Genomic DNA, 16906 nt, shown 5'->3' on the forward strand with positions numbered 1-16906 from the left:
AAAAGTAGTAACAAAGCTCAGAAAACGGAATAAAAAGCTTTTACTTGGAGTAAAGGAAGAAATAAAGGCATTCTGGGTGAGGGAATACATGAAGAAAGCTATGGAACTGGGACTAACAGGAATGAGTGTGACCTGTGCATGTGTGTCTGTGTGTGCATGTGCATGCATATGCGCACATGCGGTGGGGGAGAAGGGGAAGAGACCAAGGGACAGGGACACCATGCTGACCACCACCTGCGGTTAGAAAGGACTAAGTTCGGGTGGAGGGGGCCTGCAAGGGTCCTGGATGGTGGGCCCAGGGACCAGGCATGGTAGGAGGGAGGGAACAGGCGGAAGCTTCTGAGCTCAAGGCTCCGGGCCTCCCCAACCTGAGGCTCTGCACACAGGCCAGTGCATGGCTCTGCAGGCGGGGGAGGGGGGAGGACACCAGGGGCCCCCCAAGCCACTGCCCTGTGCTTCGCACAGCTGGAGGCGCAAGACGTGGGTGAGGTCTTCAAGATCCGGCTGGGGCACACGGGCGAAGGCTTCGGACCCAGCTGGTTTGTGGACACACTGTGGCTGCGGCACCTGGTGCTGCGGGAGGTGGACCTCACACCCGAAGAGGAGGCCCGGAAGAAGAAGGAGAAGGAGAAGCTGCGGCAACTGCTCAAGAAGGAGCGGCTGAAGGCCAAGCTGCAGAGGAAGAAGAAGAAGAAGAAGAAGGGCAGCGACGAGGAGGATGAGGAGGATGAAGAGGAGGAATCCTCATCAGAGGAGTCCTCGTCTGAGGAGGAAGAAGAGGAGACTGAAGAGGAAGAGGAAGAGGAGGAGTTCGGGCCAGGGATGCAGGAGGTGATTGAGGAGTACAAGTTTGAAGCCCACCGCTGGCTGGCCCGGGGCAAGGAGGACAATGAACTTGTCGTGGAGCTGGTGCCAGTGGGCCGGCCGGGTCCTGAGCGTAAGCCTGAGGAGGGGTCAGCTGGTCCGCTGAAGGGGGCCCGGGGAAGGGGGGTGTCTAGCTCTCCTGTCACTGATGGCCCCATAGGGGAGCACCCATCATGGTGCCCAAGTAGGTCTCCTGACCTCGGTCTGAATGGCCACCACAGACAGGTGTCTGTCTGGGGTAAGTTCTGCCCCTGTCGGGTGGCTCTCAGGAGGAGCCTAGATATAGTTCACCACGACTCCAAGTGGGACCTGAGGGAGGAGGGCTGCTGGGGGCAGTTCCCTGTGACTCCCAGCCTCTTGGGCTTCATGGCAAAGGAAAGCCCTGAGTAGGGAGGAGAGGTGGGTTTAGTTCCAGGTAAGTGTAGAGGCAGATGACTCCATGGGTCCTTCCTGCTGCCATGAGGTGGCTGGACTCGAGAGGCTGAGCCTCAGCTCCACCTCAAGGCCTGGGCATCCTCAATGCTGCATTTTCCTCTGTCCTCAGCCAACACCTACGAGGTCCAGGTGATCACAGGGAATGTGCCCAAGGCTGGCACCGATGCCAACGTCTACCTGACCATCTACGGTGAGGAGTATGGCGACACAGGCGAGCGGCCCCTGAAGAAGTCAGACAAGTCCAACAAGTTTGAGCAGGGACAGGTAGAGTGTGGACTCTCTGGCCCTTGGGCAGGGTGCTGATTCCTGGGGCTATCCCTACCACCCCTCGCCTACAGCACAATATCCAACAGGGTGCTTTCTTCAGTCCACCCAGATGTAATGGGGGTGGCTCCTCTGTAAGCACCAATGCTTTGTGGTGGGAAATATAAGAGAGCCCCAGAGAGGGGGCGTTGAGCCTCATGATCCCATGGGAACTAACCAGAGGTAGTGTAGGTAGCAGAAGCTCAGGTGCTGAGTGGCTGGAGCAAGGGTTTGGAGGAAGAAGTGCCGATGGTGCTTTGGAGGAAACATGGTGGGAAGGAGAGCTGTACACTGGGTTATGGTGGGTGAGTGTGGTATAGATGTCTATGGATGACCCTGAGAGGTGCTCCCCGAGGGCGAGACCACAGGACAAAGACGTGGGGTGGAAATGAGGAAGGCCAGCTCGGGGACCGTGAATCTTCCTGCTGTGCTGTATTAATGCTGAGCCAGGGTGGATGCTGCCTCTGGGAAACTTGACCAGCCCAATGAACGGGGGTGGAGCATGAGGGCCTTGAAAGAAAGTCGAGAAGTCTGGACCGTGTGTCCTGCTGCGGGGGGAGCCATGAAGGCTTTCGAGCATTGAAAGAAATGCACACAAGCCCCTCTTCCAGGTATAGTGAGAAAAGCACAAAAAATCCAGCTGTCATCTTTGTCCTTCAAAGTTTTACAGTATCCTCTGGCTGAAAGGCCATCCTGTCTCACCTTTCTTATCCCTGCCCCTGATCTCAAAGCCATGTTCCCTCATCTACACAGAAGAAGAAAAGAAAGAAACCAAACCCATGAAAGTACTCATGGGTTCCTCTGATTTACTTCAAAGGCTGCTTTTTCTTCCCACACACCCTTGCTATGACTTGAGGATTAGGGCTTATTCACGTTTTGATAGTTTTCTTTAAAAATTACAGCCACTATGTTCCTAGATTGGAAGAAACCTGCTAGAGAGGGTGTCACGGGCCCACATGCTGGATGAAACTGGCATACAGCCTTGTATGGTAGATAATAATACTGTGTCAATGTTAGAGTTCCTGAATTTGGTAATTGGCCCGTGATTATACAAGAATCACCCATTCTTGGGAAAAGCCATGCCGAAGAATTTAGAGGTGAAGAATCCCACTATCTGTCGTTTACTTTTAAGTGATTCAGAAAAAAAATAGACAATGAGCAAAAAAGAAAGACAGGGCAAGCAAACACAAAATCTAGGTGAAGGGCATGCAGAATTTCATTGTGCTGTTTCTGCAAGTTTCCTGTAGACCTGAAATGTTTTTCATTATAAAGAGTTCAAAAAGTTATAGCCAAGAAGAATCCCTTCACTTATAGGGCCTAGGGCGGCCTGCCTCGTGCAGTATATGGACATATGTTCTACAAGTCTTCCCACCTACAGGGTGAGCAAGTGCAAGTCTCCTGTTCTTGCAGATTACTTTGGATTTACACTTTGAATTCTGTAAATCACTTTGGATTTGTACGTTGGCTCATCACAGGTGCTTAGTCAGAATGTGTGGTTGAAGGGGTTTATGCACACAGGTGCACACGTAGCGTGGGGTTTCCATGCATGCCCAATGACAGCTCCCATACCCACACACAGACACGCACACATCCCATTACACCAGTGTGGGTGACCAGCCAGCCTGCTTTCTCCTCTGCCCCTCAGTCACCTTCATGGCCCTCCCGCTCCTCCCTCTATCCTCTGGGACACAGTGAGAGTGGGAAGACTCCTGGTGGGGTTGAAAAACCAACAGTGCAGACCATACTGCCGGTCAACTGGCTGCGTTTTCCAGAGCTGGCCCCAGGCTGCCCCAGGTGCTGGGAGGGCGAGGCTGATGGCGAGACTGTGTGTGTGGTAGAGGCACCGTGTGTGTGTGTGTGTGTGTGTGTGTGTGTGTGTGTGCGCGCGGAGGGACCTGCCAGCCCTCTGAGTACTTCCTTGGCCCTTCCCAGACTGACACCTTCACCATCTATGCTATTGATCTGGGCGCTCTGACCAAGATTCGGATTCGCCATGACAACTCAGGCAACAGGCCAGGCTGGTTCCTGGACAGAATAGACATCACAGACATGAACAATGAGATCACGTGAGTGGGGCTTGAGGGGAGGGAGGGAAGGCCATGCCTGCCTCTGAGACAGTTCTGGAAAGAGGTCTGAGAGTGGGGATGGGGTGGCTGGGTGACCTTTGCCTCTCTTTCTTCCTCCCCCTGGTCCCCTGGAGCTACTGCCCTGTCCGGTTGCCAGTCTGGTAGGGCCTCCTGTCAGTTCTTAAGATCCATCAGTTCAGGAGGTCACATTTCCTGTCCTTTCCAGTCCCCCGACGTAGTCCCTCCTCAACTATGAAGTGGCTTCCAGTACCATTGTTTTAATGTTCTAGACCAGGATTAGTAAGCAAACTTTTTCTGTAAGGCCAGAGAGTAAATATTTTAAGCTTTGGGGCCATGTGTCTCTGTCACAGTCAATATACCTGCCTTGGCAGTGGGGAAGCAGCCACAGGTGATACCTAAATGGATGGATGTGGCCGTGTTCCAATGAAACTTTATTCATGAACAGTGAAACTTGAATGTCATGTAATTTTCACATGTCACAAAATAATGCCTTCCTTAGGTTTTTTTCAACACTTTAAAAATGTAAAATTCATGCTCAGCTTATGGGAGGTACATAAACAGGTGAGTGGGCCACATTTGGCCCACAGGCTATAGTGTACTGACCCCTGCTCAATATTCCCAGCTACCACCAGGACCTAGGTTGGGAAGAGGATATTGTACTCCTGACAGGTGAAGGAATCATGCCCCAAGTTGGTGAAGCCATTTCATGCCAAAGCCAAGACTCCAGATCACCAATGATGAATCTGCTGTGTTTCTACTATTAGGCCCCATTGCCTCTTGAGCACAAAGGGCCAAGGGACAATAGACATGAAAGAAGGTCCCAGGTATGATAGGGAGGTATGGGAGATAGGGAGGTAGAGAGGGTAAGGAGGTAGAGAGGAAAGCAGGCAAGATCCTGAGTGGGTTGTAGAGCCACTGAGGGCTTGCCAGTGCTTGGAATATAGTGTGTGCCCAATAAATAAATATGAGTTGACTCCACTTCTTGGCCTACAATCTGATATCTCTTGGAGAATGCCCTCTCCTTGGGTTCCCATCTGTGCAGGGCAGGGGGTGATGGGGCTTTCCCCATCTCCCACCTCCACTCTACCCCACCAGCCCAAGAGATTGCCTCAGATGAGGACTCTAAGGCACACCTCATGCATAGCCTGTGGCATGGCTTTCCATTGAGGTCATTGTGACGGCACACAAGGGCAGTGGGACAACCCCATGGCTGGGAACCAGGGTCCCGAGCTGCAGTAAGTCCTGTGCCAGAAATTTGCCAGCCACCCTGAACAACTTGCACCCTCTTTATGGGCTTTCATCTGCTTTTCTGATAAATGGGCTTAAAGATGTCAACCCAACTTACTTTCAAGATGTTCTGAAAATCTAAGGCATTTAAGCTTGAAAAAGATAAAGTGCCATCAAAAACATAAGTAAAAAGAATGAACCAAACATCCTTGGCTTCCCCTTGCATCTTGGTCAGGGTTAGTTAACTCTGTTCCACTGGTTTGATGTTTCTGGGCCAGCCCACCAATTTTTAAATTATTGTAGCCTTATAATCTATTTTAGTTTCTGTCAGTACTTGTCCTCTTCCATTATTCTTTTAAAATATTAGCTTTTCTTACCTTTTCAAATCAAGACATTAAGTGATTTGAAAAAAAAATCCTGTGGAACTTTGATTGTTATGCCATTAAATGTATGTGTGGAGAATTGCATATTTAGAATATTAAGTGCTGCCCCCAGGTATGCTTTTCCATTTATCCAAGTGTTCCTTCTAGTTTCTCAGCAATGCTTTATAATTTTCTACTGTCTTATTAAGTTTATGCCCAAATATTTTGTATTTTTACCACTTCTCATTACTCATCTTCTTCCCTCTGTCTCTTTTTCTTCCCCCTTCCACTCCTGGCTCCCTCATCTCTTCCTCCTCCCTCACCATCCTGTCTTGTTAGTGTGACTTAGACTCCAAGTCTCCATCTTCCCCAGTCCTGGTCAGAGGCTCATTCCTGGCCCCATGCTGCATCACAGATCTTCTGTGTCTATAGCAGTACAGCCCACAGGGGTGTGTTCCTCCTCTGCTCAACAACCTGCTGTAAGAGCCACAGTACTTCCAGGGGTCTTCCCCATGCCTCCTCCTTAACTCTTTGTCCTGGTCTCCCTTTTGTTCACTCCTTACTGTTCCTTGAACCTAACAGCCATGGTCTCACCTCAGGGCCTTTACATGTGGCTATCCCCTCTCTCTGGTACTCCTTCCCACAGTGGCTCACCCTCATACTTTCTCTAGGTAAGGTTCCTCCTCAGGTGTCATCTGCTTGGCTCCATCCCATCTCCCACCCTGGAACTTTTATTTCTTTTCTTTTGTTTCTTTTTCTACACCTCACTTATCATTTGACCTATCATCAACTGTAGTATTTTGTCATTGTGCTTCTTCTCAATACAGAATATAAGGTCCCTGCCTAAGCTAATGACTTCATCTGTTTTGTTCCCTACAATAATCCCCCCCCCCCAGTACCTAGAAGGGGGCCTGGCACACAATAGGCATAACATAAATACTTCCTAAGTCAACTAATGAGTAAAAATTAAGTTTGATGTATTGATTGATTTATTCATTCATTCAGCAAACACATAGCATGCCAAGTGCTGAGGGTCAGGAGGCTGGTTCCGACTCTGCCCTTAAAGAGCAGAAAATTCTAGGATGGTCTAGGAAGCAGATGTTTTAGGTTCAATTCCTGGCTTTTTCACTCTTTATTTGTGTGGCCTTGGGGGGGCCTCTGAGCCTTGGTTGTTCCATCCATACAATGGGTATAATAAAACACCCTCACAAAGTTGTCACGTGGACTAACCAAGGTGACCCATGTAAGGGCCCAGCACGGTGCCTGACACCCAGCAAAAGGCATCATGGGCTTTTCTCCCTTGGCAGTATGAATCCAGTAGGTCCCACGTGTAGAAATGGCTTCAGCTAGGAAGGAATGGCCATGATGTGTGGGATTATGAAGGAGATCATGAAGCAGTGGGACTGGACTGCAAGGCAGAGCGAGGTGGCGGCTGTCTCAAGGTGGTGCCCCCAAATGCCGAGGGGGGAGGAAGGAGAGGAACTTTGTGGTGGGGTTTCAGGGTGCTCCTCTGTCTGAGGGGGCATTTCAGATAGGCCTTCACAAACCTTGATGCTCAGTGCTTGGAACAAAGGATACAAAAACAGCTGAATAGTGTGATGTGGGGGCCACAGGGCATGTACAGCAAGTGGTGAGCAATCCTATGCAGCTGGTGCATGAGGGACATGGAGGGATGGAAAACAGGATGAGAACATTGGAAAGGTGGCTAGGGGTGGGAAATGCTGCTCCAAAGTCACACTGGGGAGCTTGAGAACATAAACTCCAGGTGGGCCAACTCTCCTGGAGAACCTGCTGAGGCTAAGGCAGGAGAACTGAGAGAAGGAACAAGGTGTCAGCCACTGTCAGGAATCCGTGGAGATTCTGGCCTGGGCAGTGGTATTAGAGAGGATGTGACCTCCTGCCACCACTGTAAGGTCACCCAGGCAGGATTCAGTGTGTCCCAGGGCTCCGATGTCCCCACATGGATGGCACTCAGCAGAGTCTCAGCAGGGCCATGCCTAGCCCTTCTGGCCACCAAGACTGCCTTCTCTGGAGAACAACTGAGCCTGAAGCATGCAGAAAGAGAAGATAGGAGGAGGCGTGTAGAGGTGGATGGATCTGCAATTCAAATTGCTAAAAAGGAGAGTACTCTTTTTCTTCAAATGGAGAGTACTTGAGGTCCTCTCTAGGAGTCTGAAGCTGGCCTGAGGCAGTCAACATGCTGCTGGGGTGTGTGGTCTCCCATGGATTGACTGGGGCTCCACACACAGGCTCACATCCTCTCATGGAAGGACCTTTCTGGTCTCTTGGGCTACGAGTAGATGGTGAAGTTGGGGACATGTATGTTTGGACTCCTGCCTCCTCTAGCCTGGAGGCCCCACACCTGGCCACTTTGACAGTTTAAAGAAGTGTCAGATTGATTGATAGCACGCAGCTCCTCTCCTTTACTCTTCTCGAGCCTTGCGTTGGCTTTAGGGTACCACATTCTAAGGAGAATGTTGGAAAAAAAGAAAATGTATCTTCCAGGAAAGGATGATGGTTGATTCAGAAACAGAGTTATTGCAAGAATTTGAAGGAGGAAATGAGAACATTTCGCCTGGGTAGGAGACACCTTTCAATTCTATTGATATTTATGGTTTCCGGTGTATTCCAGGGACTGTAAACACAGCAGTGAGGAGGAGAACCTAAGCTCAGGGGGTTGTGGTTGCCTAAGGTGGGGAGACAGATAAATATATGATCCCTGGACAAATTCTTCCATTCTCATCACTTCAGTGACCTCATTATTGAGAATAATGCCCATATTTGGTGTCTCCAGTTGTATTAGTCAGAATAGTCTAGGTTCTGCTGAATAACAAATAGCCCTAAAATGTCAGTGGCTTAACACAACAGAAGCCGATCTCTTGGGAGCTTGGGTGGGTCAGTCAGTTAAGTGTCTGCCTTCAGCTCAGGTCACGATCCTAGGGTCCTGGGATCAAGCCCGTGTCAGGCTCCCTGCTTAGCAGGAAATCTGCTTCTCCCTCTCCTTCTGCGCCCCCGCCTCCATGCTTGTGCTCTCTCTCTTTCTCTCTCTCAAATAAATTAAATCTTTAAAAAAAAAATAAGTTTATTTCTTGCTCATACTGCATGTCCAGGACAGGGTATTGGGGAACTTTGCTCAATGTAATTACTCAGGGACCCAGGCTGATGGAAGTGTTTCCTCAACATATGTTTCCAAGGTCATCCTTTTAGTGGGAAGAGGTATGAAAAATCACACACTGACTCTTAAAGATTCCTGACAGCCCAGAGATTCTAAGTAGATTAGCCAGGACTTAAAAATCCAAAGTCCTTCTAACATCCAAAGCTATGAACCTCTGACGTTTGGATTTCAGAACACGTGACAGAAATAGTGGGATTTAGGATTTTACCCCCATATGTTGTCTTGAACTAGCACATCTTTGTCAAGTCATTCACTCATTGGCTTTGCTACTTTCTCACCCCTTTCTCACCCTACTTTCATACCCCTGGACTTGTTGATTAAGTGACATTGTGTCATATCTCCCTTCCTCCTTTAATACTTTAGATGCCTTTTTGATCTTCAACAAAAGCGAATGCACTCAAGTTCAAAGAGGAAGAGGCAAATGCTACAAGTTAGGAATATATTTAGTGTCCTGAGTTTCGTCCACATTCAGTCTAATTATGTTATGCTTTCTCTGCTTGTCTTCAGCCCTAAGACATAGGCTCCCATTTTGACTGTGGACTTGAGGAGCCCATAAGATTCTTAAAGACAGATGCTATTAGATGGGCTTTCCAGAGACAGTTGAACAAAAAGCTTGTTGGACTTCTTCCCTTTACATTTCACCTAGAGGTGTTACCTGGAACCCCTCACTCCTCCAGGGACCTTGGGATGTTGAGACAGGAGACCACACAGATAATTTTACCCGGCCTTCTTGGCGGTAGAACTCAGGGCCTAGGGGTCTGCAGCTTTTTAGGGGAAGAGCAGGGACACAAACCCTGAATTTCTAAGTTCTGGATTCATGCTCTTGTGGCCATGCCACTCCACCAGTATCACCTGCTGACCTACTTGACATGGTCCAGCCCTTGTTCACAAAATGGAGAGGTCCATACAAAATTATATACATTTTAAACATTAAGTTTTTCAGTCTTAATGTTTTTACATTTGATTGAAACCTGTACTTTGAGTGATCCCAAGATTTGCTTCAATAATCAGTTTAAACCTCCTGCTCACCCAAGCCCTTCCCTTCCTTCCAGGGCCCTTGCTTAAGCAGGGTGCTGAGCATACCTGGCCAGTGCACCTTCCCACCACTCTTCTCTTTTGCTCCTTCAAAATTCCTGGCAACTCCCCTCCCCAGTACCCAGAGACCTGGTTGAGCAGGATTTATTCCTGTGGGAGGAAGGGGTAGGGGAATCCTACAATAAATCTTCTGTGGGTACTTTTTGGCACCATGAGGTAGAGGCTAAAGGCCCAGCCCCTGCTGTGGCTCTGCCCACCCAGGGAGATGAATCTGAGACAAGAGCTGGGAAGAAATGCTGCCACTCTGGCCATGCTCAGCCACCCAGCTGACTGGCTTTGAGGTCCCAGTACAGGTATCTCAGGGACAGTGGACAGGGCGCTCCCTGAAAGCCAGCCTCTGCTTCCCTGCACTTGCGTGTGCTTGGCAGGCGTGGGCAGGCGTGTGCCATACTCCTTGGGTCTACCTGACTTGTTTCTTTCTCCCCCAATAAGTCTCCCACTCCCACTCCCACTCCCCCAATAAGTCTCCCACTCCTTCTTTCTCCCTCTGTCCTTGTTCTGATTCAACTTCCCACTCTCATTGTCTCTGCCTCTGTCCCAACCCCACTCCTTTCTTTATTTCTGTCTCTCCTTTAATTGGCCATAATTTAGAGCTAAAGCCTATTATTCATAAGTTATTTGGTTGAATAAAAATGTAACTTTCTCGTTCATAATTTAAAGACCGGGTAGTGGAACAATATGCATTTTTCACTTAAACATTAATTAAACTGCAATTTAGGCTACATCACCCTTAGTTGAGCTCCTCCCACCCTTTGAATCCATGTCCACGAACAGAATTGCCCCTCTACACCCCATGTGAAGTAGGGTTCCCTGGTTCTGCTCCTCTAACATGTTGGCACTGGGAAGCTATAATGTCTATAGGGGAACTTGGGGCTCTGAGGTGAGACGCTCAGCCCATACTGCTTCCTCTTTTCCAGACTGACTAGTCCCTGAATGCATCTTCAGCATCCAGACTGGTGGGAAGGGGTGGAGTTGGGGTGGAATGGCCTCAGTTTACAGATGGACTGGCCGCATTCTCTCACCTCTAGGTTGTTCTGGGAGCTTGGGCACCCAGGGAGAGCCGTCCAGGCACAGGCTCTGGAGATCCCACGCATGGGCAGAGGAGAAACAAAGGGAAGTACAATAATAAGAATAACAACAGCAGTACTATTAGCAAATTCTTACTGAGAGCCAGGCATTTTTATAGGCACTTTAAAATGTTTAGCTCACATAATCCTCATAACAACTGAAGAGGCAATATGATCCTCATTTTACAGAATGGTAAACTGAAGCAGAGGAGGAGGGTTGCCGGATAAAATACAGAATGGCCTGTTAAATCTGAAGGGAAGGGATGTTATACTTAGGCTAAAACTTTATTCACTGCTTCTCTGGAATTCAGATTTAACTGGGAGACCTGTGATTTTATTGGCTAAATCTGGCAATCCTAACACAGAGAGGTAAAGAAACTTGCTCAAAGTCATCTAACTGTAAGTGGCAGAGTCAGGAGTCAAACCCAGTATGGCTGTAGAGGCGGATCCTTAATTACCCCATGTTGCGATCTCTGTCATCCCTGGTCCCCCCTTCCCTTTGTCTAGGTATCCCCACTTCACTGGGCTCAGCCTCTACACTGAAGGATCTAACTTGGGCCTTCCTTCCCTAGGTGGTGTCAGCTGCCTGCTGTGCCACCTCCTTAGCCACACTCTGTACCTTTCAGAAGCATAATTGGGTTACCATTCCATGAAAATTCATTTATTCAGCCCTTAGGTATTAAACACCTACTGTGTACAATATTCTCTGCTAAACTAGCTTTTAGCTTTGCTATCAGGTTCATTCTAGAAAAGGCTGGTATAGTCCCTGGAAGCTCTTCTTCTAGATACCTCCGACGTGACCCTGAGAAAAGTTTGATATGCTCTAGGCACTGTGACACAGCCGTTTTCAATACGGTGTCTTCAGATTATGTCCCCATGTTTGTTGTCTGTTCCAGGCAAGTGACTCTACTGCGGTGATCCCCAGGCTAGGAAGGATGGGAGGGCCATGCGTTTGGGGAAGGGGAGGAAGGCCCCTGAGAGCCTCTCATTTTGCAGCCCAGCACTGCTCCTTCATGAGATGCTCCTTTGTTGTTGTTGTTGTTGTTGTTAACTTTCTTTTTTTTTACATTTTTAATTTAAATTCAGTTTGCCAACATATAGTCTAACACCCAGTGCTCATCCCATCATGTGCCCTCCTCAGTGCCCATCACCCAGTTACCCCATCCTCCCCCCTCCTCCCCTCCTGCAACCCTTTGTTTTTTCCCAAAGTTAGGAGTCTCATGGTTTGTCTCCCTCTCTAATTTTTCCCCACTCAGACCTTTCTAAAGAGACATTCCCAACCTTTCCTCATTCTCCACCCCACAGGTACTACTTTCCATGCCAACGCTGGCTGGCAGTGGAGGAGGATGATGGCCAGCTGTCCCGGGAGCTGTTGCCAGTGGACGAGTCCTATGTGCTGCCAAGCGAGGATGAGGAGGGTGGTGGTGGTGGTGACAACAACCCCCTTGACAACCTGGCCCTGGAGCAGAAAGGTTTCCTAAGCTAGAGCTGGTTTCTTCCCTCCAGCATCCCTCCCTTCTGCCTCTCCTCCATCCTAGGTTTCCATCTTTCCTTCCCCTGTGGGCTCTGGGCAACTCCTCCCCTGGCAATGTACTGCCTTCTCCTTGCTCCATGGCAAGAGTGGGGAGGTGACAAGACATGTCCCAACATGTCTAGCATAGGTCTGAGTGTAGAATACATGGCTTAGCATGGAGTTACTGTCAGAAATGGAGTGGAATAGAATGGAATGAACTAGGATAGAAGATAGGATAGGCTAGAATAGAATAGTTGTAGCTGGCTCTGATTTGGTTTTGTGTCCTCCCCTCCAGGCACATTATAAGCTCTCAATACATTTTTGTCAAGGGAAAGAATGAACTTTCAAGGACTCCCTTGAAACTTGCATCCCTAAAACTCTTCCCAACCAAGAGGAGTCAGACCAGGCTTCTGGCTGATGAGCTCAATTCTCTCCTAAGCATCCTGCAACTCTATTGATTGAGAGCTTCCTGTGTGAGCTGGAGGTGGGGGAGAGAGACCTCATCTCTGCCTTGAGGAAGTTTCCGACTAGAGGCAACTGCAAAAAACACATGCTGCAAATAAATTCATTTGAATTTGTTTTTCCCTCCTCCCTCTGTGGGAAGGGCAATTTACCACTCACTTCTCCACACTCCTCTCCCGGCAGACAAATCTACCACATTCTCAGTGACCGTAAAGACTGGAGACAAGAAGAATGCAGGCACAGATGCCAATGTCTTCATCACACTCTTCGGCACACAAGACAACACTGGTAAGAAAGCAATGCAGGGCTGAAGCTCACCCACATTCCTTCCCAAGGAGACTAGGAGATTCACCAGAACTTTCCAAGGAAATCCTGGTCATGCCTCTCTTTTTCTCTCTTTAAAAAATTTCTTCTTGAGAATTCCTCTTTACTGTTCTTACTTTATTTTATTGTGGGAAGTACACTTACCATGGGATCTATCTTCTTAATAAATTTTAGATGTATAATGAATGCATCCCTGTTGACTGGATACAGATTGTACAGCAGATCTCTGTAGCTCATTACTCATACCAAAGTGAAAATGTGCTGGTTGACTAATAACTCCCCACCTTCTCCTTTCCCTAGTTCCTGGTAACCACCATTCCATTTTATGAATTTGACTATTTTGGATGCTTTGTATAAGTGGAATCATGCTATATTTGTTTTTCTGTGTCTGCCTTATTTCACTCAGTGAAATGTCTTTGAGGACCATCCACATTGATACATGTTAGAGAATTTACTTCTTTTTTAGGGCTGAATAGTGTTCCACTGTATGCATATATCACATTTTTAAAAATCTGCCCATCAATTAATAGACACTCAGAATTTCCCCACAGTGCTATAATGAACATGGTCATGCTAATATCTTTTCAAGATCTTGGTTTCAGTTCTTTTGGATATATACCCAGAAGTGGGATTGCTGGATCATATGGTAGTTCTATTTTTAATTTTTTTAGGATTTTTCATACTGTTTTCCATAGCAACTACACCATTTTGCATTCCCACCAACTGTGTACAAGGGTTGCAGTTTCTTCACATCCTCACCAGCTGTTGCCTTTTGATTTTTGATGGTAGCCATCCAAACAGGTGTGAGGTGAGATCTCATTGTGGTTTTGATTTGCATTTCCCTGATGCTTGGTGATAGTGAACATTTTGTTTGTATACTGTGGGCCATTTGTATGTCTTTGGAGAAATGTTTATTTAAGTCTTTAGCCCATTTTTATTTTATTTTATTTCATTTTTAAAAGATCTTATTTATTGATTCATGAAAAAAACACACACACACAGAGAGAGAGAGAGAGAGAGAGGCAGAGACATAGGCAGAGAGAGAAGCGGGCTCCATGGAGGGAGCCCAATGTGGGACTCGATCCTAGGACTCCAGGATCACACCCTGAGCCAAAGGCAGATGCCCAACCGCTGAGCCACCCAGGCGTCCCTTTAGCCCATTTTAAAAGTTAGGTTATTAGTTTTTTGTTATGGAGTTGTAAGATATTTTTTAAGGAACCCCCCATCAGATATATGGTTTGCAAATATTTTCACCCATCCTATAGGTTGCCTTTTCATTCTGTTGGTTATTTTCTTTGCTGTGCAGAAACTTTTCAGTTTGATGCAACCCCACTTCTTTATTTTAGTTTTTGTTGCCTAATGCTTTTGATATCATATCCATGAAACCATTGCCAAGACCAATGTCACAGAGTTTTCCCCCACGTTTTCTTCTACGAGTTTTACAGTTTCAGGTCTTATGTTTAAATTTACAATCCATTTTGAGTTGATTTTTGTGTATAGTGAAAGATAAGGGCCCACATTCATTCTTTTACATGTAGATTTCCAGTTTTCTCAGCACAGTTGATGGAAGAGACTGACCTTTTCCTGTTGTGTATGCATGTCTCACACTTTTGACAGATTGCATACAACCAGCCCTATTGGAGAAAGGCAGTTCCTTTTTTCTTAAAAATCTCCATGTGAGGGATACCTGGGTCCTTCAGTTAGTTAGCATCCAACTGCTGATTTTGGCTCAGGTCATGATCTGAGGATCCTAGGTTCAAGTCCCATGTTGGCCTCCAAGCTCAGCAGGGACTATGAGGATTTTCTTTCTCTCACCCTCTGCTCCTCCCCTTACTCACACACATACCACCACCACCACCCCCAAATAAATCTTAAAAAAAAAAAAAACTCCATGTGAGGTGACTTGTCTACCTGGATTGTGAACTTTGGTTCCTTTAGAGATTCCTTCTAAATCTTACTAAGGGGATCCCTGGGTGGCACAGGGGTTTAGCGCCTGCCTTTGGCCCAGGGCGCGATCCTGGAGACCCAGGATCGAATCCCACGTCGGGCTCCCGGTGCATGGAGCCTGTTTCTCCCTCTGCCTGTGTCTCTGCCTCTCTCTCTCTCTCACTGTGTGCCTATCGTAAGTAAATAAAAATTAAAAAAAATAAATCTTACGAAGTCAGTCCTACTATACTCCAGGGGCAGAGAGCCCTCTGTCATCTTTCCTGTCCTCATTGCTATGTCTACCACTCTAGAAGTACTTGGAAGCCATATGAATCATCTTCCCTTCAGCATCCTCTCCTTAGGCAATGGTGCCTGATCCTATAGTTATTCTTTCTCTACGCCTTTCTGAAACTTTTCAGCATTTTCTGTGTCCTTCCTGGAGGCATCACTCTCTTTACATTTTGAGACCATAATGAAGGACCTCCTGGTCCAAACAGTGACTGGTCTGTTCTCCGTGACTTCTGCCAGCTTTATCCTGTTCAAGGGTCCCTCTGGAACTCCAGGGAGCAAGGGGAGAGTGATTTTGTCACTGGCTTTCTCCCCATGTGGAGAAACATGAGGAGGATGGAAGCAGAGCTGACACTAACTTAGGGCCCTACAACTTTCTCCTGGATGGTCTTGAATAAGACCTCTTGATGTGTTTCCTGTCCTTTAGATACAAATTAAAAATAAAAATACATACCTTGAAGACTAATTACAAATCTCAATAAATTGCCAAATGTATAAAAGTGCCTGGTGGATAGAACTTGCATGATCTAAATTTTGTGAAAGTTAGAAAAATTTGGTCATTACAAGGAGGGACTAAGGGGACAGTCAGAATAGATTTGAAGGTCTCAGGACCAGCCAGTCACATGAGGGTCATTTGGTTGGCAGGAATGACCCTCCTGAAATCCTCCAAGACCAACAGTGACAAGTTTGAAAGGGACAGCATTGAAATCTTCACAGTGGAGACGCTGGACCTGGGAGATCTGTGGAAAGTCAGGATTGGTCATGACAACACAGGTCTGGCTTCCCACTCCTTCTGTTTTCTGCTAAGAATATAAGGACCATAGACAGGTCCCTGTGGGTTTCTGGGAAAGAATGTGCAAGAAACTTGGATGTCATCTGCCTTCCATGATGACAGTTTCCTCAGTTCCTTCAGCCCAGTGGAGCCCTGGCTGCATGCAGAGATCCTAGTCTAATTGGCCTGGGCTGGGGCCTGGACACCAGTGATTTCCCCAAACCCCTATCCTCAGTTATTTCATTGTGTAGCCACATTTGAGAATCTTCTATCTAGCTCAGTGGTTCTCCAACTTTAGTGAGCAACAGAATCATCTTGGGGAGTTGTTAAACATAGATTTCTGGGCCCCACCCACACAGGCATTGATTCAGTAGGGTTAGGGTGGGGGCTGAGCATTTATATTTCTCACACATGATGCTAGGACTGCTGGACTCCATTTTGAGAACGACTGATCTAGTCAATTCTTTCCAGAACCCACTGACACTACAGCCAAAGTTTGTTCTCTCTTAGTAAAGTAGGACTTGTTTTTTTTTTTTTTTTTTTTTTTTTTTGGTCTTTTAACTAAGTATTTTAAACCTAAGGAAGGAGGCCCTGTCGCTGGCCTCTGGGATGCAGAAACAGAATTCTCTGCTTAGCTCCCATTTCCTTCATTAAACCTGATCACTCATCTTTCCTGGGAAGACCATCAATCATTCACAAATTTCCCTTCCCTTCTTGTACCACACACAGAGGCCAGGGAGCTCAGAGTGTCTTCCTTGTTCCTGGGTGAAATTATGAAATCCCTGTTAACACAGGCTCTCTTTGGCATCTCTGAGTTCCCTATTTAGAGAGTCTTCCACCCTGGACAGTATGCTAGCTGTCACCTCCTGTCACCTCCTCCCCAGGCTCCTTTGCTCTTGCTAATTTCACTGACAGCAGCCTGGGGTGTGATCTAGCTTCAGCTGGGTGTACATCTGAACAAGAGGCATTTTAGCAAAGCCTCTCAGTGACAGGAAAGGCATGCGCA

The 16906-nt window shown here is 47.4% G+C and overlaps 1 protein-coding gene across 2 annotated transcripts in view; it reads left to right on the forward strand.

Annotated features, from left to right (window-relative positions):
- The window catches only part of LOXHD1 (lipoxygenase homology PLAT domains 1), a 162838-nt gene that overhangs the window by 93389 nt on the left and 52543 nt on the right, over positions 1-16906 (forward strand). For both annotated transcript variants that reach the window (XM_055324162.1, XM_055324163.1), the window contains exons 19-24: positions 466-937; positions 1409-1563; positions 3535-3668; positions 11921-12087; positions 12774-12878; positions 15774-15902. In XM_055324162.1, coding sequence (XP_055180137.1) covers positions 466-937; positions 1409-1563; positions 3535-3668; positions 11921-12087; positions 12774-12878; positions 15774-15902 — 1162 coding nt within the window. The remainder of the gene's footprint in view (positions 1-465; positions 938-1408; positions 1564-3534; positions 3669-11920; positions 12088-12773; positions 12879-15773; positions 15903-16906) is intronic.

The sequence above is a fragment of the Nyctereutes procyonoides genome, unplaced genomic scaffold (assembly GCF_905146905.1).
Source record: "Nyctereutes procyonoides isolate TBG_1078 unplaced genomic scaffold, NYPRO_anot_genome, whole genome shotgun sequence".
Taxonomy (NCBI): Eukaryota; Metazoa; Chordata; class Mammalia; order Carnivora; family Canidae; genus Nyctereutes; species Nyctereutes procyonoides.